Here is a 24112-nt window from a genome sequence, read left to right on the forward strand (position 1 = left end):
CAAAAACCAAAAATGCTTCATTTATCCATTTTTAGCTTGGAACTAAAATTCAATTGATTGATTCCCAAAGAAGTTTTTGTGAATCTAGAACTGTGTATTAGTATGTATAGTATGGAGAAAGTTCTCCACAAGTTTGCATTGGGTATTTTATTTTTCTCTTAAATTTTTTGTGAAATCATTTGTGATTGGCTCCAACTCATTCCCAGAAATAAATTACAACTATGGCAACTGAAATCCAATTTCCATTCTTTTATGAGCAAATTTGCAAATTGATTAGTTTGTTTATTTGTTTTTTGATCTAAGAATAAAGTACCCAGTGGAGATAATCACTTTATTCATCAGATAAATTCAAAGCCCATCCATACCTCAAATTCAATACCAACAAAAAAATCCTCATTATCTCTCTTCCTCCTGTCTTCCAAACTTCTCCATTATGATCAAAGACACTATTTTAAGCTTCCCAAGCTCACCACCTCATCTTTCACCCTACCTCCCAAATTCATTGTGAAGTCTTGTGGTTTCAACTTTTAAAATATCCTTTAAAATATCCTTCTCTCTGAGGAAAACACCTTCCATCTACACATTATCTTGCATGTTCATAGTTATTGGCATATTATTCTCCCCAAAATATGAATCTTTTGAAGAGAGAGTATTCTAAAACCCATTAATTGCCATCTTTTGCTTTTTGTGTCTCCCCCAACCTCTAGATATTTCTTGGAGTAGGGAAGATTTGAGTTCAAATTCTGTCTCTGACAACTTAATACCTTTATGAGGCTAGACAAATCACTTAACTTGTCTGACTCAGTTTATTCATATGTGAAATAAAGATAATAACAGCCCTTAGCTCTCAAGGTAGCTGTGAGATTAAAATGAGATCTTTATAAGGAGCTTTATAAACCTTAAAACACTTTATGAATGCTAGCTATTATTGTTACATAATAAATGCTATTTTGGAAAGAAAAAGAAAAAAAGATCAACCTAACTGATCAGTACATCAAAAAAGGCTAAAAATAAGTGCACTGTATGTAGCACTTTGTACTGTGATAATAGTTGGAGATGCAAAGAAAGACAATCCCTCTCCTCAAGGGACCTACATTCTAATGAGTGACACCACATGTGAACAAGATATAGACAACATAAATTTAAGATAATTGTAAAGTAATGTCCTACCCTAAGAATTAGAAAATTATTTCTCAAAGAAGCAGAACAAGTAGGTAGCATAGTTAATAGAGCATTGGGCTTGGAATGAAAAAAATCTCAGTTTTGTGAATTCAATTCTGGCCTCAGGCAATCATTTTTTGCCTCAATTTCTTCATCTGCAAAATGAGCCGCATCTTTGCCAAGAAAACCCTAAATGAGGTTATGAAGAGTCACATGTGATTGAAAAAACTCAACAACAACAGAGGAGAGTATTTTAGCTAAAAAAACTGAAACTGAACCTGAAGGAAGCCAGGGAAGACAGGAAGCAGATGAGGAAGGGGATTCCAGGCATGGAAGATGGCCAAAGAAAATGTCATGGGATTTGGAAGACTAGTATCTCATGTAAGGATCAGCAAGGAAGCCATTGGGACTGGATCACAGAGTAGGCAAACTCTTAATAAATGCATTTGATTAACTGTAAATAAACCAGAAATTCAAGTGCATAAAAAGGAACACTACAATGTCAGGAAAAACAACATGGGGACAGATTGTAAGAGGCTTTCATTGCCAAAGAAGTTTTGTTGTTTTGTGGTTTAGTGGGCACATAAGGGGTGCAATGGATAGAGCATGGTGCCTGGAGTCAGAAAGTCCTGAGTTCAAATCCAGCCACAGACACACAGTATCACTGTGTGATACTGGGCAAGTCACTTAACCCTGTTTGCCTCAATTTTCTCTTCTGTAAAATGAGCTAGAAAAGGCAATGGCAAATCACTCCAGAATCTTTGCTGAGAAGACCCCAATAAGAGTCAGACATGACCAAAAATTACTAAACAACAACAAAACCTTTCTACTTGACAGGCTAATGCTGATCCTTGCTTAATATCATAGATTTAGAGTTCAGAGAGACCTTAGAAGTCACCTGATCTAACTCCTTTCTTTATAAATGAAAAAAACTGAGACCCTACTAGACCAAATGAAAAAAAGAAAAAAAAAACATTTCAGTAAGTCGGAGGAGGATTTCATTTGATTCACCAAAGCCTAATAATTAATTAGTTATTCACCTTCATAAACCTTTATATTTTATCAATTAATACAATGTTTAATTTGAATGAGATCACTTGACCATTCTAAGTTCTCAAATAATTATTATTGAAATGCCATTGCTATGCATCAGAATAAAAAACAGTATATTCTGAAAGAAAAAAAAAACCTCCAACAATTTATTCAAATTAAATTCCATAAGTTACTTATTAACCTGAGAGAAACTGCTCCAAGCCCTTAGAGAAGTGTTATAAACCTTTAGCACTCCTAGCACTATTATCTTAGCAACCTACTCGCCACTTCTGTCTTGGTCATCCAAGAAATTTACAAAATGGGCAACCGCCATGTAAGTAGTCTTTTTACTGGGGTAGCTAGCCAATATAGAAATCAAGCCTTAATTTTATCGTGTGTAGAATGAGAAGTCATGAATTTAGTAAATGAATGTGATGATACAAATTTATAATATGAAATCTGGATTGATTTATACAAAGTTTTTTCTCCTGGGGCAATGCAATTTCTTATTCACTTCAACTATGCAGCACCAAAATTCTAATATATTTTGGGCATCAATTTGTGTAGAATCCAGTTAATTAGCTCAGAAGTAATGTGTTCTAAGCAAGCAAAAAGATAGAAATGTGTTTTAAGAAAGCAACAAAATAAACCACTGTGCCTTACCTATAATAGGTATGCAATCAATATTTGATAAATGAATAAATGAAAGCTTTTTTGCTACATCTCAGAGAATTGCACAAATCATTAATTTCACAATTGTCTTGGTTGAGGAGAAGTTCAGCTCCTTTTACAAATGTGCCAATCAGATAGCAGAAGAGATGTGTTGGCTATGGTTCTGTCTAAACAAAGCATCATGCAATGTGGATGTAAAGGGAAAAATTCAGTCATCCAGGGATTTCATCCAGCTAGCATCAAATATATATGAAAATACTGAGGTAATAGACTAAATGTTTTACTTTGGGCTTAGATGTCCATTAATAACATTAACATTTGGCATTCCTTGATATCATATGGATATTATAAAAAGTTGCTGATGAATACAGGATCTCCTTATTTTGATGAATTGTACATTTAAGGACAAAAAATTCCCTGAGGTCAATTGTGTTTGCCTATCATTACAAGTGATGTTTAAGAGGGTTTATAAAATGTAGTAAGATTTGTGTGTATAAATGTGTATATGTATGTAGATACGTATGTATATCTGTGCTAAGTAGAGCATTGCTTACAAGGTTTTTCTGTTTTTGCCTAGTTAATAAGTAAGAAATAGGGAAAGAAAGTGAATAAGCATTTATATAGCACTACTATGCTCCAAGCACTTTACAAATATATCTTTTGATCCTTTCAAAAACTCTATAAGGTAGGCACTGTTACCATCCCTAGAAAACTAAGACAGACAGGGATTAAGTAATTTATCAGTCACACAGCTAGTAATTGTCTGAGGCTGGATTTAAAGTAAGATCTTGCTGACTTCAAGCCTGGCACTCTGTCCACTATATATCCTAGTTGTCCCGTATTTGCTCAGACATTTTCAATATTCTATCCCTAAAGACATTATCTTCAAAGAGGCTTTATTTGATAAGATAAAAGAAGTCACATATTTTCCCTCGAAGATCATGAACAATAGTTTTGTAGGTTATCTTTGAGAAATACTAAGACACACTAATACTCTTCAAAGTTATGAGGCCTTGGGGAAAATTTCATTTATTTATTAGCATAGTCAGCCTTATTGTGAGTTGTTTTCAATTTTTCAAAAGTCACAGTTTGGCTAGTCTTTGAACAATTTTTTCCCTTTATTTGGATCTTCAGAGTCAGTCTTACCAACTTTCAAAGGACAGTCAGCAGATAACCAAAGGGAAAACCCCACCTTCACCAGTTCGGCCCCTGAACCAGCAGCCAGGGAGCCAACAACCAGGGAGCCAACAACCAGGGAACCAACAACCAGTAAGCATTCTTCCCATTTATTCCCCAACGGAAGAGCCTCACTGGCTTTTATAGCTCAGCATCTTCATGTGATATAATCTGGGCTATTGAGTAAGAGTTTCCAACCTCTTTCAGTCTCAACTGATTCCTTGGCCTTTCAGTAAACTTTCATCTGTCCTTTATTTCTTATAAATGGAAATAAATTTTACAATTTATTATATATATATTCATATAAGAAAAACCTTCCCATATCTCTCTATTTGATATGAAAGGAAATAAATATGTACATAAGAAATAAAATAGATTGATTTCAATCAGATAATATTGTAATTGACTAAATATTCATTCTATCCCTTTGGGATAGATATGCACCAGTTTGGAAACCATATCCCCAGAGACTATCTTTGCTTGCACATATTGCAGTACCATTAACTATCTTACTTCAATAATTTTAATTATGTTACATCATTAACAGATCCTTTCCTCCAGGAGTTGGGATTGTTTGTTTTTTAATGGATACTGGACTATGATTTTCTAAGAACAAATGCTTTCCAATTCTGATATCTATGATGCTAAGATCTCTATAATAATTAATATCAAACAAATCAAGTTCTATTGAGTTACTGGAGTGTATTATAAAAAATAATCAAGGAAGTGAGAAATGGATAAAAAGTCAATTGGTGGGAACATGAAGGAAGCAAACTTTAAAGGCAATGGAATATTGCCAACTTTTTTAAAGATCTGTGGTCCCAGAAGTGTGTGATCTCCCATCACCTGAAGCATCACTAGCCTTCTATAACCAAGTAGATAAGTCATCTCAGACAAGCCAAGTGACTTACTCATGGTCACACTAATTATGAAGAGACAAGATGTCATTCACTTGAATATCATATTTTATAAAGTCCTATATTCTTTAAATAGGTTAATTTCAATCAGATAACATGGCTATTTATCAAATAATCACTCTATTTCCTTGGGATGGATGTAACACTAGTTTGGGAACCATAGCCCCAGAGAATAGCCCTGCTTGCATGTATTGTGATACCATAAATTATCTTTTATAGAACAACAGCTGAGGCAATAAACAAACTTTAAAATTACTTCCAAGTCTTAAATATTTTAGTTTTAATGTTTTTCCATCACTAATAATTTCTAAAGATATAATTTGATGATATATACATATATATTTCTATATATGTATAGGTATACATACACATGTTTATATATAATTACATATTTATTATATATGACAGCATATATGACAAAAAGCAAAATATGTAATAATGCGTTATGCGATGTTTAATATATTCTATTATAATTTTATTATATAATTTGTGTAGTCATATGCTTTGTAGATTTCAATTTTTCACTCATTATCTTTTCTTATTCTCAAGAAAACCCTAAAGTTGATAGTAGGACTTAGCACAGTGCCTGCAACATAGTAGGTGCTTAATAAATGCTTGTTGACTAACTAAGCTCAGGGATCATTTGGTTCAGTTCTCTCCTTTTATAGAGGGTGCTTTGCACAAAAATACTCATAAATCCAACTGAATTGTCCTTGGGAATTTTATTTAATAATAATTCGGTAGCCTTGACATCCATGGTGTTCTTGTGTTTGCTTTATCTATTTATCACCTAGATATTTCCCTGGGGAATAATAGTGAATCAGTCTCTACTGTATGAAGGACTGACCTCTTAACTTACACAGAAAGCTCTTGTTCCAGTCTTGCTAAAACCTGGATTTTGTTTGTCTATTTGGTTTCATTTCAGTAATGATTGAGAGTGCTGGACTTTGAGTTAGAAGTTTCCCTTCCCATTTCAGACACTTTCTAGCCATGGGCAAACCCTTGATTTCTCCATCTGTAAAATGATTATAATCACAACTAGTGCTGAGACTTTAAAGGACATCTAGTCAAATTCCCTCATTTTACAGATGAGGAAGCTAATAAATAGATATGTTGGTCTCCAGGTGGAGATCACTGCTAATTCACCATTAACAAATGGATAAAGTACTGGGGAAAGTCAGGAAGATCTGAATTCACATCTGGCCTCTTACATTTACTAGCTATGTGATCCTGAGCAAACCACTTAACTTTTTGCCTCAGTTTCCTTAATTGAAATAGTAATAATAACCATACTTATCTCTCAGAGTTACTTTGAGAATCAAATATAATAATATTTGTAAAATACCTATCTTGGTGCCTGGCCCATAGTAAGTGCTATATGAATGGTAGTTATTATTATCATTATCCTTGTTATTAATCAGATATGTAGAGAATATATGAAGGTCATCTGAAAGGGGAAGGCATTCAGAACTAGAGGGGAATAAGGGAAGGAAAAGAGAGAAACAGAAAAGGCCTCCTTAAGAAAGTGAGATTTAAGCTAAGTATTGAAGGACACCAGGGAAATTCTTTGTATTACATCCATTGTATAAATTCATACATTTATAGGACATCAGAGCTGGAAGAAATTCTTTCCCTGTATAGGTTATTTACTACCTTCTCCACTTCCTTCTTGAGAGGAGGGGCTATTTTTTGCCATTTATATACTCATTAGGTCTATGATCACGAACAAGTTGCTTGACCTCTATACACTTTATCTTTTTCCTCCATAAAATGGAGATAAAAATTTGCCTGTTCTACCTCATGGGATCAAGAGGAAGAGTCAAAGAGCTTTTGTTTGTAAAACTTTGGCACTACAGAATGATGGATTACTATTAATCTAGATTTGCTCTGGAAATACGCTTGCGTAGTTACCTTGACCAAATAACTTCTGTCTCCAGGCCTTGGTGTTCTTAATTATTTTTTAAAATGGGGGAGGTGGGGAGGATAGCCTAGATCATCTCTAAGAATCCTTCTTTATCATTTTTTGATTCACTGTACAGTGTATGCAAATTCTGTGGTTAGGTGTAGGACATGTGAATTGACAGATGTCAGAGTGATAGGTGGAGGTGATAGAGGAAACTGATATAGTCCAAAAAAAGTCCATGGGCTAAAAAAAGCAGAGGGAAGAGGAGAGAAGCATTAATGGGTTGTCATGTTTCCTTCTACAGAACAGAGGTGTCAAATATATAATCTGAACACAGTACTCCCCAGTGCTGCCCCATCCAAATTAAAACGTAACTGGGAAATACTTAACAAGATAAATAAAAATACAATTGGATACTGATAATATATTAAGGTGTACAATTTTCTAAGTCAATATGCAGCAGGCAGAGATCCTTATGTATAATTTAGTGGCCCCATCTCTATTTGAGCACTGGTATAGAGCATAGTTCTATATTACTTCTTGTAATCATGTTAATCTGGTGGTAAACACCAGATACAGGAAGTTCTCTCTCATACCACTACAGTATAGTGAGCTATTTTCCAAACTTTTCATTTAATTCTTTCTTCTCTTAGGTTGTCTGTAATAGCCCTCCACAATAATTCTCTTTTTCCATTTTTTTTATTGATCTCACTCAAGTATATTCTGCTATGCTTCCCCTCTCAAATCCTGGATTTCCCCATGAATGTATTTTCTTAATGTACAGGTTAGTTAACCACTCCTTTTGAAGTTATAATCTTCCAGAGTCTTATTTGAATTTTGGGTCCCATCTCATCACATTTTCATCAAAGCTAGGTGAGTTGTTGCTGTTGTTAAGTGATTTCAGTCATGTCTGACTCTTTGTTGACTCCATCTAGGGTTTTCTTGGCAAAGATACTAAAGTGATTTGCCATTTTCTTCTCCAGATCATTTTAAAGATGGGCAAACTAAGTAAATAGGGATAAGTTACTTGAACAGGGTCATATATATGGACCAGGGTTACATATAGTCATATATAGTCATATAACTAATACACAGATTAGTAAGTGTTTTGGATTTAAATTCATGAAAATGAGTCTACCTGACTCCAGGTCCACATCCTATATACTTCACCACCTAGCTGCCTAGTGCAGTGGGTCAGAAGATCTAATTTGAAATCCTATCTCACATATATATTACCTATATAAGCCTTAACCTCTTTCAATTTTCTCATCTATAAAATTAGAATAATAGTAGCACTTGCATCACAAGGTAATTGTTAGGTTCAAATAATGTAATATATACAAAAGGTTTAAACAAGTGCTTACTATTATTATTTCACCAAGTCTCAGGGATGCCTATTAAGATTAAATATGCTTCCTTGCTTCAGGATAGCTGCTTGATCCTATTTATTACTCATACTTTGTGTCCTTGTATATAGCTATCTGAGGGCATTCATTTTATTGCTGGGTCTTTTCTTGGATTTGCCTGCCATCAAATTTTGGTCTTCCTTTTTGTTATTTGGCCTTTGTTATTCTTGCTACTGTCCACAGTGTTGAATCCATGGGAACTATATGGGCAGTTTACTCCTCTTTCTTTCTTTTTTATAGGCCTCTTGGTTAGATTCACAAGACTTCTAACAAATACCTCTGTTCTCTAACAAAATGACAGTAGAATATCAATTCTTTCAGGTGGTTGAATTATAAAAAATAACCAATGTACAAACTAAAGATAAGCCATTTGTAACATTTCTTTTAAGTGGTGTGGGATAATTACTTAAGTAGAGTAGCTGGCACTCAGGTATTATAGGTAGTAGGAGTCTCACATCAAGTCAAGTTCAGGTCTAGGCAGCCAGATGGCCCAGTGGGTAGACTACTAAACTTGAATTTAGGAAGATCTAGCTTCAGATCTAACCTCAGATACTTACTAGTAATGGGACACTGGGTCACTTAACCACTTTTTGCTTCTGTTTCCTCATCTGTAAAATAAGTCTACCTTGATAGAATTATTATGAAGACCAAATGAGATAATATTTGTAAAGGAATAGAAAACTTTAAGGCACTATATATCATATAAATACTATGTATTTATAGTAGTATTGCAGTACTAATAGTAGTGCCTAGATCATTATCATTCAGTCCTATCTCACATATAGTCAAGCTAGTCACTAAGGTAAATTCTGGGATAGGTACAAATAAAATTAAGATACAATAAGTTCATAGGATTTGAAGCTGGAAGGGACCTTGGAAATCAACTAGTACAAATCCCTCACTTTTCAGACGAAATGGCAAAGACTCAGGAATGAATTGTTATCGGAGACCAGACTCTAAGTGATTCTGTGAGTTGTGTTAACTCTTTGAGTGTACTAAACCATTATTCATTATGTTTTCCAATGAACCAAATAGTGCCTTAATGGTCTAGAAGAGTTATAATTCTCTTTTAAATGTGGCAATCAAATCTCAGGATACTGCTTACATATTGATTATCTAGCTGACCAAGAAATATAATTATATTCAACCTAGAAAAACTACAAGCACTCAGTTTGTAATGAGCAGGGGATGTAATGAAAATAATTGACATTTAGTGGATTTTCAAAACCTGTAATGAAGGAAGCTCATTCCCTAGTGAGCGGCACACCTCTCTTAGCTAAAAATGCTATTTAGTCATTAGAATCCCATTAAAACATACTGCAAAATATACAAGTCAATAGAAGCCAACAAGAATCATAGGAAGATCAATCCTCCTAAGGATTATAAAGAAAATGTCCTTAGTAGAAAATATGATTATAATTTATGCTTTTTCAAGATGGTATAATCTAGTGTCCTTAAAATTCAAGATGCCTATTAAGATTAAATATGCTTCCTTGCTTCAGGATAGCTACTTGATCCTATTTGTTACTCATACTTCATGTCCTTGTTTCTAGATATCTGAGGGCATTCATTTTATTGCTGGCTCCATATCATCTTGTATTCCTCAAGAATGAAGGATGAATAAGAACAAAGAAGCACCAGATATTGGGCCAGACACTGTGCTAAATGCTGAGATTAAGAATGAAAAGACAGGGGCAGCTAAGTGGAACTGTGAGTATAGTACAGGGCCTGGAATCAGAAGGACTTAAAATTTAAATCCAGCCTCAAACACTTACTACTTATGTGATCCTGAACATCTGAGCATGTCACTTAACCTTGATTGTCTTCAGAAAGAGAGAGAGAGAGAGAGAGAGAGAGAGAGAGAGAGAGAGAGAGAGAGAGAGAGAGAGAGAGAGAGAGAGAGAGAGAGAAAGAGAGAGAGAAAAAGAGAGAGAGAGAAGGAGAGAGAGAAAAGAGAGAGAGAAAAAGAGAGAGAGAGAAGGAGAGAGAGAGAGAAGGAGAAAGAGAGAAGGAGAGAGAGAGGGAGAGAGAGAGAGAAGGGGGGAGAGAGAGAGAGAGAGAGAGAGAGAGAGAGAGAGAGAGAGAGAGAGAGAGAGAGAGAGAGAAGGAAGGAGGGAAGGAGGGAGGGAGGGAGGGAGGAAGGAAGGAAGGAAGGAAGGAAGGAAGGAAGGAAGGAAGGAAGAAAGAAAGAAAGAAAGAAAGAAAGAAAGAAAGAAAGAAAGAAAGAAAGAAAGAAAGAAAGAAAGAAAGAAAGAAAGAAAGAAAGAAAGAAAGAAAGAAAGAAAGAAAGAAAGAAAGAAAGAAAGGGAGGAGAGATGAAAAACAAGACAGTTCAGATAGTCCAGACAGTTTCTACTTTCAAGGATCTTGCAGTCTAATTAGAGATTAGAATTAACTCCAGATAACCAATAAAAATTAAGAGGGGCCTGGAAGATTTCTTACAGAACATGGAATTTTAGACTTAGAGGAAGCCAAGGAAACTAAAAGGCAAAGATGAGGATAAGCCAATGAAAATGCCCAGAGTTGAGAAATGAAATATCTTGTTCAAGGAACAGCAAGGAAGTTAGTATCACTTAATCACAGAATACGTGGGATAGAATTAGGTGTAAGAAGTTTAGAAAGGAAGGCAGTAGTCAAGTTAGGAAGGACTCTTGAATGCCAAGCATAAGGTGTTATATTTGTTTAGGGTTGGAGGGAAACGTTGGAGTTTAAGGTGACATGGTCAGATACAAACTCTAGGAAGATTAATTTGACAAACAGATGGAGGACAGAGTAGAGTGAGGAGTTGGAAGTGATACCTATGTTTCAAGCTCTTTGACAGTAATACCAAGGAGAAAGTTTGGAGTGAAATATAATGAGTTCAATTTTATATGTTGAACTTAAGATGTTTTTGGGATTACTTGTTCAAGATATCCAATATTCAGATGGAAATTTGATAATGGAGAGCAGGATAATGCTTGGGGATGAATAGATGTGAGAATCATCTGCAAAGAAATGACTGTTGACTCTATGGGAGCTAAGGAGAACATAAAGTGAAATAGCATAAAAGGAAAAGAGAAGAGGATTTTATGACAATCTTGTGAAATACCCAGTTGGCAGGTGTGGGGATTAATTGTCTCACCTACACCTGAGTCAGAGCTCTGAGTCAATAGCAATTATTAAAGGGTCCATGGCTCCCTCTAATGAAGTGGACCTCAGATCTTCTTCATGATCTTTCAGGACTCTATTTTTATAGAGCTAGATAGCCAGATTTTTAAAAACAACCATACCAAATACAAAATAATTCCACTGGTTGATATGTGATACCTATGTTAAAAATAAGCAAAATACTATGTCAGCAGAGGCATGAATTGGATGAAACAAGGGTTATCTCCGCTAACTAAATTAACATAAAATGAGGGAGTTTCTCCTTAGGATAGGCAGGAGGAGATGATACCGACTATCATTTGTTGAGTAAAGAATGGGGCATAAGATTGTCAAAAAATGACAATTTTCTCCTGTTGAATGAGAGAGAATGGTCCAGAGGTACAAAATATATTGGGAAACTTTTCATACAGTTCAGCCACTTCTATCATACAGAATTTGACTTCTAGTTAACTTCCTATAATTAAGCAAATGAACTTAGAATCTGCATCTCACAATTCTGGGACCTAATATACAAAACTTTGTCATGATTCTATCAAATTGATTATTATTTATTGAATATATTTAGAATAGAACTATTTCTCACACAAATGAGATCTGAATGAAGATCCAATGAATAAGACTGACAAGAAGAGATCAGAAAAGTAGGAGGAGAACCAGGAGAGACTGGAGTCATGAAAACCTAAAGGGAAACAAGTGTCAAGGAGAAGACGATGATTGACAATGTCAAAATTATGGAGTTAGAAATTATAGAATTTGACAACTGATTGGATACAGGGATGAAGGAGAGGCAGCAGTTAAAAATTATATCAAGGTGACAAATCTGGAAGAACCATAATCAGATATAGAGAAGTTAAAGAAAGGGAGTCAGGTTACATGGAAAAGATTCAATTCTGCACATAATAATTTTGAGATACCAACAGGAAATCTGAATATAGATGTCTAGCAGACATTAAGAAATGTTGGTCTGGAGTTCAGGGGAAAGGATAAGAATGAAGGAGTAATTTTACTAGTCTTCTATATAGTTTTTAATCAGAAGGCTTATAAGTGTGAAGAGAGTATAAGAAGATAAGATTTGAGAATCTTGTACATATATATGCATATAAATCTTACATGTATATATATATACACACATATATGGTATATATATCCATATGTAGTATTATATGTGTACATATATACACACACATGTATATGTTATTCAGTCATTTCAGTCATGTCTGACTTTCCCTGACTCTATTTTGGGATTTTCTTGGCAAAGATACTGTAGTGGTTTTTCATTTCCTTCTCCAGCTCATTTTACAGATGTGGAACTGAGGCAAAAAGGAATAAGTGACTTATTGTTATACAGTAAGTATCTGAGGCTGGATTTTAACTCAGGAAGATTATTGCAGGTCCAACTCTCTCTCTACTATGACACCTAGCTACTTCAATAAAGCTTAGCAGTATAGTTAACATACTGAATGACAGCATCCCTCTACTCCTAAAAAACAAAGCCAAAAAAACTTCACAAGTACAAAATAGTAGAAGTATAGATAATACTTATAATTAGCTTTTCTGTAAATCTATAAAGTTTGCAAAATATTTCACATACATTATTTCATTTGATCAACACAATAATCTTGTGAAATTGGTTTCCCAATAGGAAGTTTCCTATACTGACAAAATCACTAGATTTTTTTTTTAAGTGGAATAGATTGGGTGTGGTTAGATTATGGAAGTCTTCAACATCAGGTTAAGGAGTTTGGACTTTATCTTGTTTGCTAATGCAAAACATGAGAGGCTTTTGATAAGGAAGTAACAGAATAAAAGTGCCCTTTTAGAAAGGCAGATTTCTGATGGCAACATGGTACAGTAAAAATAATGAGGGACTTGGAAAACCTGGATTAAATCCTTCCCTTAAAACTTTCTAGGTATGCAACCTAGGGCAAATGTCTTAATTTCTCTGCTCTCAATTTCTTGATCTGTAAAAATGGGAAGAAATAATACATCACAGGATTGTTGTGCAATTCCATGAGATGAATTATGTAAAATGTTTTGCAAAACTTTAAAGCTCTATATAAAAGTCAGCAATTTTACCTAGAACTGGAAAGGATTTCCAAAAGATAAACTAGAATAGAATAGAAAAGAATCTTGTTCAATCCTTATTTTATAAATAAGAAAACTAAGTCAAAGAGAAGTAAATTGGCTTGTCTAATTTGTATGGGTGGTAAATGAGAAGTTGGAATTTAGGATCAAGTTATCTATGACTTTGAACCTGATATTCTACTTCTAGAAGACCATCAGAATAATGTAATTCTAAGATGTTTGTGATCTTAATTAAGGTTATAAGAAGGGAAAGGAGAAAAATGATGTGAGAGAAAAGACTTGGAAAGAACCCTTAGCACTCTAGATGCAGTACAAGTTAATACAGGTCTAAGCTATCCTAACAAAGGGGAGAAATGAAGCTCATTGTTTTTTATCCTGATTGAGTCATTAATTGGCCCACAGTAAATTAAGCACTGTTATTTCTCTTCAGTAAATTGATACCTGCTCCTCTGCTCTCATCAGCTCTCTTTGACCACATAGCACTATTTAATGCTATTTATCAGTCCACCTCCATCTCCCAGGCTTCCTCTGTTCAATACCCTCTGCCCACTCACCCTCAACTCTTGGGAATACTAGAGCACATTAGCCACTTCCTTTCACTTGTAATTAGTCCCATGTTTATACTCATGCTAAGTTGCCAAAAGACTTACTTTGGCAACATCAGAAAGAAATGGATCATTATTTTCTAAGCTAAGTAATACTTCCTTCTTCATAACACTAATGGATACAGCTACTTTCACTGCTAAAGGGAAAAAAAAAAAGAACTCCTTTCTCATTCTCTACCTCCATCCAAAATCCAATTTTGCTGATGAGAAGAAGCAGTGATTGGTTACTTGAGTATAAAACACTCTTCTGGGGTCTTTAAACTCCCAATTCAATCTGAGGTACCTAGTGAAGCAGACATTCATTTGTCATGGGCTGTGGAATCTTGTTTCTTGGCAATTAATGTTTCTTTTTTGCAATTAAGCACTCAAAAAAAAAAAAAACCCAACTCTCTCAGAACACAATATTTAAATACCTCTAGGAATGAGGAAATTGAGAAATAGTATAGAAATTGATTTGGGTCATACCGGATACCCTTCATGAGCCATATTCCAAACAAAGAAGAAGGTGATTATATTTCTTACTGCCTTGTACTGATCTCATGTCATTCTCTTTCTCCTACTTGCTTTCTTCCTTTTACATTTCAAACCTGAATTCCAACCGTTTTGTTAAATTAATTAGGGGGAAACTGTATGGTCTCCCAATGGTCTTCTCATGGGTAATGATAGCAATTCATACATTCTAGGTTCTGATGAGTTTGTCTTGTAGCTCTTACTCATGGACTATATATTGCAAGGTGACTTACTTTCTTCACTATTGTCAGGAAGAAAGAATGAAGGGAAGCTGAGGCTATTTCCTTTTCATATTACCTGCTTGACATAAATCTGACGGTATAAAGTGGCATAATTAGAGGGATAGCTAGAAATATTAACTTAACTATAATTTGAAGAAAATATTGTTTTAGCCTTAAAATCTTGATCTACTAGATTCTACTAGAATACAACTTCTGTATCCCATCTTGGTGTTGAGATGGCTCTGGGTATTTGAAGATTGCCAATAAGTGCACAACCTAGCAGGTTCAACCACATTAGAAATGCTTGGAAGTACCTATCCAGTGATGGATTCCATCTCTCCTATCCAAGGATCTATCTTGCTACATTCGGAGAATTGTCATATTACCACAAGTTTGGGCAGTGATAATTTTTATTTTTGGTCACAAAGAACCTTAAAGAATATCTAATAAAATGTAGATGCATCATAGTCTTCATCAGTGGAGGCAGCAGCATCCTCAAAGAATGCTTGACACACTTATATATAAAATGTTAGCATGTATTTGACCGTGCATAATAAAATGAATAAGTTCCAATTTAGTCATTGGGTCACAATGACTTTTGACTTTGATCCATTATTTATTATTATTTATTGAATTATTTATTTTATTGAATGACTAAAATAAAGCCATAATTTTGGAATAGATGAACAAAATAAAATTCTATTGGAAACAAAGCAAACTTAAAATTTAATCTCAGTAATGATGAGATTAAGACCCCTTATTCTATGGGAGAAATGAAATGTATCAGTAATTGCAGGATAATAAACAGGTGCTAATAAGGAAGGTAGTAGGGCAGCTATGGTTCAACTTGAGATTCCAAAGAAATTCTGCTTATAAAGGTCAGTTTGGGATTTTTTTTAGTAGTCTTAATTTTTGAGGCAACATGGTAAAGAAAGAGGATTGGGTTGCTGAACTTGGGAGCTACAGATTCATAGCTAGCCTTGTTACTTACTACCTGAACAAGTCACTTAACCTCTCTTTGGGCCTCATTTTTTTTATCTGTTAAGTACTCAATTTGCCGTTGAAGGTTAGAATTGATGACCAAACCATGTCAAAATGTAATGATGAAATATTGAACAAAACAGAACATAGACCATGTTAATATGTGGTTTTCTAAATCACTATTTAGTCAGTAGAGGATTGTTATTTTAATGATCCCTATTTCTATGTGTTTGACACAACTTCATTAAGATTGTCATTAGCTCTTATTTAGTTACTGTATAATCCAATGATACAAATATAGTGTAAGCCCCCACCCAGCTCATTCTCTACCAAAAGACCAGCCTGGAAATATAAATCAAATAGCAAATCATTTAAATGGAATAAAATTAAAAGGTAAATAACACATGTAAAATGTATGGGATTACCTGCCATCAGGGGGAGGGAGTGGAGGGAGGGAGGGGATAATTTGGAAAAATGAATAAAAAAAAAATAAAAAAATAAAAAAAATAAAAAAGGTAAATAACAGAGATGAGTCATTCTCAGCTTCCTTACATCAAAGTGTATAATATTCTATAAACTTCCCTAAGAGGTGGTTCTAAAGGACACTCCCTAAAAGAGGAAAAAGGGTACATTATAATTGTGGAGAGAGAGAGAGAGGCCTCTCATAGTTCTGGCTTCAAGAAAAAGGCTGTGTTACTGCTTTAGGAATCCATCTTTCTCAAATATCTTGTCATGGTCTGAAATTCAACTTTCTGCAGCTACTCTCATTCCACTCTGTTTTCACACTATTGTCTCATGGTAACTCTCCTCTTTACCATTACTCTGCCTCTGGAGCCATTTGCTGATTCTTTGATGAGTTGTTGCTGCCATGTGCAAGAACAGTAACCCACTCATGCAATTTGTTATAGCTTTTTTTTTTTTTTAATGAGATTGCTCCGGTACAACATGTATCAGAATCAATCAGCATTTATCCATTTCATTAGAAAGGTCCACTTCATGTTCAACAGACACATAAGCATCATCCCACTGATTATACAGATATTGCATTTCCCAGCTCTCATTCCTACTTAGCGTCAGGGCAAGTAAATTCTTTTACCTCTTTTCCATATAGAGCCAATGTGTACCCTAAAAGATGACTTCTTCTTCCTCCTTTTCCTCTTCTTCCTCCTCCTCCTCATATTTCTTCTTTTTCTGTTATGTCATCATGAACTCCATAGATCACAGCACTCCAGGTCCTTCTTCCCTTTACTACCTTGTGATATCTGTTCAAGTTGATGTTTGTTTTTCTACAACATTGGCTATCCATCTCATTCACTACCATATCCTAATCCTTTTGCCTTCAATATTTTCTAATATTAGAGGCATTTCCAATGACTCCCATCTTCACAAAGAGTGGCCAAATTATTTAAGTTTCAGTATTTGACCTTTCAATGAATAGCCAGAATTAATTTTTAAAATATTGCTTAACTTGATTTCTTTACTGTCCAAGGGACTCTCAAAAGCTTTCTTTAGTATCACAATTCATAACTGTTGTTCTGCAGGGCTCAGCTTCCCTTAGAGTTCAGCTTTCACAGCTATACATTGCTCCTGGAAATACCATAGGTTTGACTATATGAATCTTTGTTAGCAAGGTTATGTCTCTAATTATTAGTATGCTATCTAGATTTGCCATAGCTTTCCATCTAATTTCATGGCTGCAGTCACCATCTGCACTGATTTTTGAGTCCAAGAATATAAAATCTCTCTATTTACTAGATAGTGATGGGAGCAATTGAGAAGATTTGTAAATCTTAATTATTTCTATCAGAAGCTGGAGATAAGTACATGAGTTGATCTTTATTTACCCATTCAGCAATCATTTTGCTCATCCTCAACTGTCCCCAGCAGCTAGCTTAGAAACAGGCAAATTGCTTCTAAAATTCAAAAAGCCTCAAAAAATTTCTATTCCCTTTTATGGTTTTCCAGATTCACCTTCCAGGAATATGTAAAGTCAAAAACTTCCCAATACAGTAACTAATCACTCTACCTATCTATTTCAAGTGCCACTTAAATAAATGAATAAATGAACAATCTTTGAAAATTCACCCCTCTTTCTGTCTAAGGTACCATTGTGCTTCTAGGCATTCACATTTTCAATCTTGAAATTATCCTGTGTTCCTCAATGCCCTTACCCCACATATTCAATCTGTTAACAATCCTTTTCAATTCTATCTCTCTCCACATCATCTCTCCTATCTGTCTACTGCCCTAGCTTAGGTACTCATCACTTCTCTCTTAGATTATTGTTATAACTGGTTCGGGTATTTCCACTTTCTAGTAGGCAGTTCACAGAGCTACCGGAGTGATATTCTTAAAGCCCTAGTCTGACCTTGCTCAATAAACTTCAATGCTTCTCTAGTGCCTCTAAGATCAAATGTAAATTCCTTGAATTTAGCATTGAAAGTCTTTTATAATTTAACTCCAACCTATCTTTCCAGCCTTATGTTATATTCAGCATTCCCATTCATGGACTCCTAGGTTCAACCAATTGACCTTTTTGGTTATTCTACACCCAACATCCTATTTCTTAGATCTATCTTTTGAAAACTGTCCTTCATGCCTACAAAGTACCTTCTCCTCCTTTCTGCCATTTAGAACTATTTCTCTTAAAAATCCAATTAAAATCCTTCCTGCTACATAATGTCTTTCATGATTTTGCTTCTTTGGGCATAATTATAGATTACTCTCCAAAAGATCTCATCACAGTTCCAACAAATGCATGTAAGTGTCCCAATTTTTCTACATTTCCTTCAATATTTATTATTTTCCCCTTCTATTATTTTAACCAAGCTGATAGGTTTTATGAATTTATTGCATTTATTAAGTTCATTCTATGTACCAGGCATTGTGCTAAGTGCTAAGGATAGGAAGACACAAATCCCTGCCTTTAGGAAAATTGCATTCTAATGAGAAGGATAACATGTTCATATATAAATAAATTCAGAACATATATTCTTCTCTAGTCATTTTTACAAATGAGGAAACTGAGACAAACAAAATTAAGGGACTTTCCTAGGCTTATCCTGTTGAGAAGTGTCTGAGGCTGGATTTGAACTTTCAAAGATAAGATTTCTTGAATCTAGGTTTGGTACTCTATCCATTGTGTCATCCAGCACTACATTTATACTATAGAACAGAAACAGTGACTTATGGGATGTTACAGGGTCCCAGAGAGCATCTTCTCAAAGGATAGGCCAGGCAAAGTCTCAAGATACTAGATCAATAGAGAGACTTTTCAGACAGACAACTAGGTTATACACTCTAGCCCTGTATCACCTCTCCTGTAAAAAATACAGAAAGTATACAAAAGGCTGGTTTGTAATCTTTTGGTTTTCTAGGGAGGTTCAACTCAAACAAAACCCATGAAGATACTCAGCTCTCAGAACAGAGTCAGTATGGTGCAGAAGGAAGTCAGAAGACTTGAGATAGAATTGTACTGATTTTTTTAAACTTCAATTTATTTTATTTTTATATTTATTGATAGCCTTTGGTTTTAAATGAATATATCGTTTCTTTAAAACCTCTCTAGCAAGCCTTTCTATTAAAAAAACTTTTAAAAGGGAAAAATCACCAAAAATGAATCAATACATTAAATAGTTTGGAGTTGTATATTCAGAGTCCTTCCAACAAGCATTTATTATGCACATATTATGTGCCAGGTACTATGCTAAGAGCTGGGGTTACAAATAAAGGTAAAAATCAGTTGCTAAGTTCAAAGAGCTCACAGTCTAGTGGAGGAGACCATGAGTACATCAGGGATTTTTAAACGTTTTTCACTTGCAACCCCTTTTTGCTTGAGAAATTTTTACATGATTGTGGGTATATGAGGTTTATAAAATAGGTATACAAATGAAACATTTACTGATAATAAATAATAAAGAAATTTATTTTAAAATAATTCTTTGGTATATATATAATTTTATTCTTTATTAAAGTTGAAAGCAAATTTGCATATTAATGAGATTTATGTATTTGTTTATTTTTACATAAAAAAACTTAATGAAATATTTGATACCTTTTACTATTGCCAAGCTTTTTGTGACCCTCACCTTCAGTTATGTGACCCACAGTATAAGAAGCTTTGGTGAAAATACCATGTACAAACGAGATTATCTTGGAAAACAGTAGTATTCCACAGCTACCATGTCCCATTTTTATAAGGAAAATTAATTTTCATATCTCCTTTTCAGGGTTTAGGAATGACCATTATAATTATACAGTTGTTCAGTCATTTTTCAGACATATCCTACCTTTTGTGACACCACTGGGGATTTCTCAGCAAAGATTCTGGAATGGTTGGTGATTTCCTTTTCCAGCTCATTTTACACATGAGGAAACAGACAAACAAGGTGATGTTACTTCCCCAGGATCACAAGGTGGTCAATGACTATGGACAGATTTGAACTCAGTCTTGATGACTCTAAAACCAGTGTTCTACCTAATGAACCACCTAGCTGCCCTATAATTACACAATGGGTTGTTTGGTTGTTTTGTGGGTATGTTTTGTTTTGCTCCTATTCTTTCTACTTGGTTAATTGGTTAATGTTTAGCTGGTGCCACTTGACTCTGCAACAATTTATGTGATTTCCCACACTTTTTACAATGCTTCATATTCATTGTTGCACATTCATGCACCATAATATGTTAATCGCTGCCTGAAACACAGGATCTACTTTGTTTCTGATTCTTTTGTTTAAAAAAACAAAACAAAACAAAACAAAAAAAATTTACTTTCCAAGGTGGTTGAGGATCAAAGGAGATAATCATTGTAAAGTGTTTAATACTTTGTAGATAACATTTATAATGTTAGCCATTAGTTATTTTAAAATCAGATCCATGATTTATCTATGTAGGGAGCTTCTGGGTGAGGAGCTTCCGCCAACAAAACAATCAGCAACTTCTCTGGACTCAAGTCTTATAGAAGTTGTCTGGGGCATGGAGAGGCTGTGACTTGCCCAGGATGTTTCAGAAGCAGAATTGCCCTCAGTCTTCTGGACTCCAAGGCCAGCCCTCTATCCTCTGTGCCACGATGTATCTTTCCTATCAAAAAAAAAGGTTGTACTTATGATTATTTTGGTGTGAATAGGACCTTTCTATCTTTGACTTCTTTTGGAGTTATTCCAGCTCTGATATTTACTATTTGTGTGATCATGGGGAAGATAATGAATCTCAGAATCTTATTCTAGAAAAGGATGTTTTGGGCAAACTGGATTCTGAGGTTTCCATCAGGCTGTGATCTAGCACCTTCCACACTTAGTTCAAGGCATCCAAAATAACTGTGGAACAGTTTAATTTGCACATTGGATTTCCCAATTTTCATTTGCTCAGAAATGATTCATGAATTAGCATTGTCTTACTGTCTAGCCCTGCCACATCTTTCACCTGACTTTCATGCAACTCTATTCCCCAGACAAGTTTATAGTATTAGACAGAAGGGATCTTCCTGTAACCCTCTGAGAGATTTCCCAGAACCTTCCTGGGACTGATTGATTTGGCTAATACCTCTGCTACATAATGAGCCAACCATTGGAAATAGGACATGGGTGTTCATTACATTGATGCTGAGTTTTTCCTCCACTGCTGATATGGTAGATTACATGATAGTTCCAGAGGCAGTCCTTTCATTTAAATGATGCCTTCCCTGCTTCACAGAAATCCACTTCAATCTCATTCTCTTCCAGTCCACAAACTCAATTCAACAAATATCCATAAAGTCTTTCCAATGCTAGGAATTAAAAAAAAAAAAACAAGATTGGAAATCTCTGCCCTCCAGAATTCAACTGAAGAAGATTCAACCTGTATACCAATGAGCAGTACAGATGACGTACAAAATGAATCAAAGTAATTTTTAAAAAGAAAAAAAAAGCAGTGATTCAGTGAAGTGAATCATGAAGGACTTGTGGAGGAGTGGTATGCAAACTGTGCTTGGAAGGAAACTAGAAATTCTATGAGGCAGAGGGGCACGTTCATTCCAAACATGGGGGACCATATGTGCAAAGACCTGGAGACATAAAATAAAACTGATTTAACTGGAATAGAGATAAACAAGATTACTTGGAAAAAAGATTGTAAAGGTAATTCAGACCCCTACCTCGAGAGTTAATTAAGTGGCACAGAGGATGAAGCATTAGACCTGGAGTCAGAGAGATCTGAATTCAAATCTAGGATCAGAAACTACAAGTTACATATCAATGGGCAAGTCAGATTCTGTTTCCTCAATTTCTCCATTGATAAAATGGGGGTAATAATAGCACCTATCTCCCAAGGTTGCTGTGATGACTAAATGAGATAAAATTTGTAAAGTGCTTTGTAAATCTTAAAACTAAATGCTAGTTTTCATTGTTAATTATTATTCATTGCTAACTAATTATTATTGCTAATAAAATACCAATAAAATTTCTAATGGAATTATTGCTAATAAATGGCAGGCAAATGATTTTATCTTTTATTATAGAAGAAATTGGAAGCCACTGATTATTTCTGAGTGAAATGACATGGTCAAATTCATATTTTAGACATATCAAATTTGACAGCAAAGCCAACAACAATTTTATTATTCATATGACATGAGAAATAATGGAATCTGGTAAAGTGACCTGTTGCAAGAAATGAAAATCATGATTTGAAATTGCCCATAGTAATTCCATCCAGAATGAACTGGAAAAAAGGCATAATGAAGCAGGAGCTGATCTTGAAATTAGGAAAACTCACGTTTAAGATCTACCACTGACACGTGTTGATACTATGACCCTGAACAGATTATAATTACAGATTTAGATCTGAGAGGGGCCTTAGAGCTCATCAAATCCAGCCACCTTATTTTATAGATGAGACAACTGAGGCCATAAGGGTTTAATGACTTTTTCAGGTCCCATAGCAAATAAGTATCTAAGACAGGATTTAAACCCAAGTGTTCTTGCTTCTAAGTCCAGCACTCTATTCACTATTTTTCATAGGTACCTCAATATCCCCTAAGGCACATTTCTAAACTATGGAAGTATTTCTAAGCATATAAAGTGCCTCCTCAAAAAAAATTCCAGAAGTACATATTGTCTATTTTAATTTATACCTTGTAAAATATTGCTTATAATAAAATTTTGCTTGTCTCTAAAGAGGAATTGCAAGAAATTTTACTGTCAATATGTACTATCAGTGTACACACACACACACACACACACACACACACACACACATATATATATATATACAGATACACACACATATATATAATATGTATATATGTATGTATCTATACAAAACATTTATTGCAGTATATTTGCAAATATAGAAAAATTCAAAACTGAATTTGTATATACATACTTCTCTGGTGCTATAATTAATACTAGATGCTTGCTCATATTGTACCTGGCTCTATAAAGCCATATTGCTTGACATTTCAGCTCAGAGATTTTGTGGGGCAAAGGGACTGAGTATTGATTGGCAAACAGAAGGGCTGAAGTCCCAAAGTCAGCTGCCTGTCCTTTCTACACAATGAACAATGAGTATGGAATGTTGATTCTGTATAAATTCCAAAGAAGTTCGTTACAAAGCTCATCAGAACAAGCTATTAGACCCTCCTTGCACAAACACGATGTATCATTAGTGAATACATCCATTGTAGATACAATGCTAGTCATACAAAGAGGAAAATTCCAAATGAATTTCTTCTCTTCTTTTTCTTGCCCTTTTGTCAAATCGACCTGAAAGCCAACATCTTGTTGTTATAAAAGAGAATAAATTATGTTCTGGAAATATTATAATTCTTTTACAAGAGAAAAAATCAATATGGCATTACCTAGTTTTTGTTAAACAAAAAAAGGGAGGGGGGGAAGGATATGATTCCAAACTTCTCTGATAATTGATGGTAAAGCTTCTAATAAGTATTCTAATTAAAGAGGATAAAAGGAATGCAAATTATCAGTATCATACCTAAGAAATTATCATCTTTTAAGACTAACCTATTCTCTCAATCTAAATAAAGAGTTCTTACCTTGGTACTTGTGGATATTTTTGTATTTTTAAACATATTTTGATAATTATATTTCAATATCATTAGTTTTCTTTGTAATCCCATATATATTATTTTGTATATTTAAAATATTATTCTGAGAAGTCATTGCCAGATTGTCAGAGGGGTTCAAAAAATTAAGAATACTAAGTAAACTATTGATATACTGGTCACTTGAGAGACAACATGGTTTAAAGGAAAGAGGACTGGGTTTAAAACCCAAAGTCTTGGATTTGAATCCTGAATTCT

At 34.5% G+C, this 24112-nt stretch overlaps 1 protein-coding gene across 2 annotated transcripts in view; it reads left to right on the forward strand.

Moving 5' to 3' along the window:
- Positions 1 to 2439: 2439 nt before the first annotated feature.
- Positions 2440 to 24112, forward strand: part of ANXA13 (annexin A13) — a 74000-nt gene continuing 52327 nt past the window's right edge. Inside the window, exons 1-2 of one of the 2 annotated variants that reach the window (XM_074266033.1) lie at positions 2446 to 2527; positions 4000 to 4134. In XM_074266033.1, the coding sequence (XP_074122134.1) occupies positions 2513 to 2527; positions 4000 to 4134 (150 nt within the window). In that variant the 5' untranslated portion in view covers positions 2446 to 2512. Of the gene's footprint in view, positions 2528 to 3999; positions 4135 to 24112 lie in introns of both variants that reach the window. The other variant, XM_074266041.1, reaches the window with a different exon arrangement.

The sequence above is a fragment of the Sminthopsis crassicaudata genome, chromosome 1 (assembly GCF_048593235.1).
Source record: "Sminthopsis crassicaudata isolate SCR6 chromosome 1, ASM4859323v1, whole genome shotgun sequence".
NCBI lineage: Eukaryota > Metazoa > Chordata > Mammalia > Dasyuromorphia > Dasyuridae > Sminthopsis > Sminthopsis crassicaudata.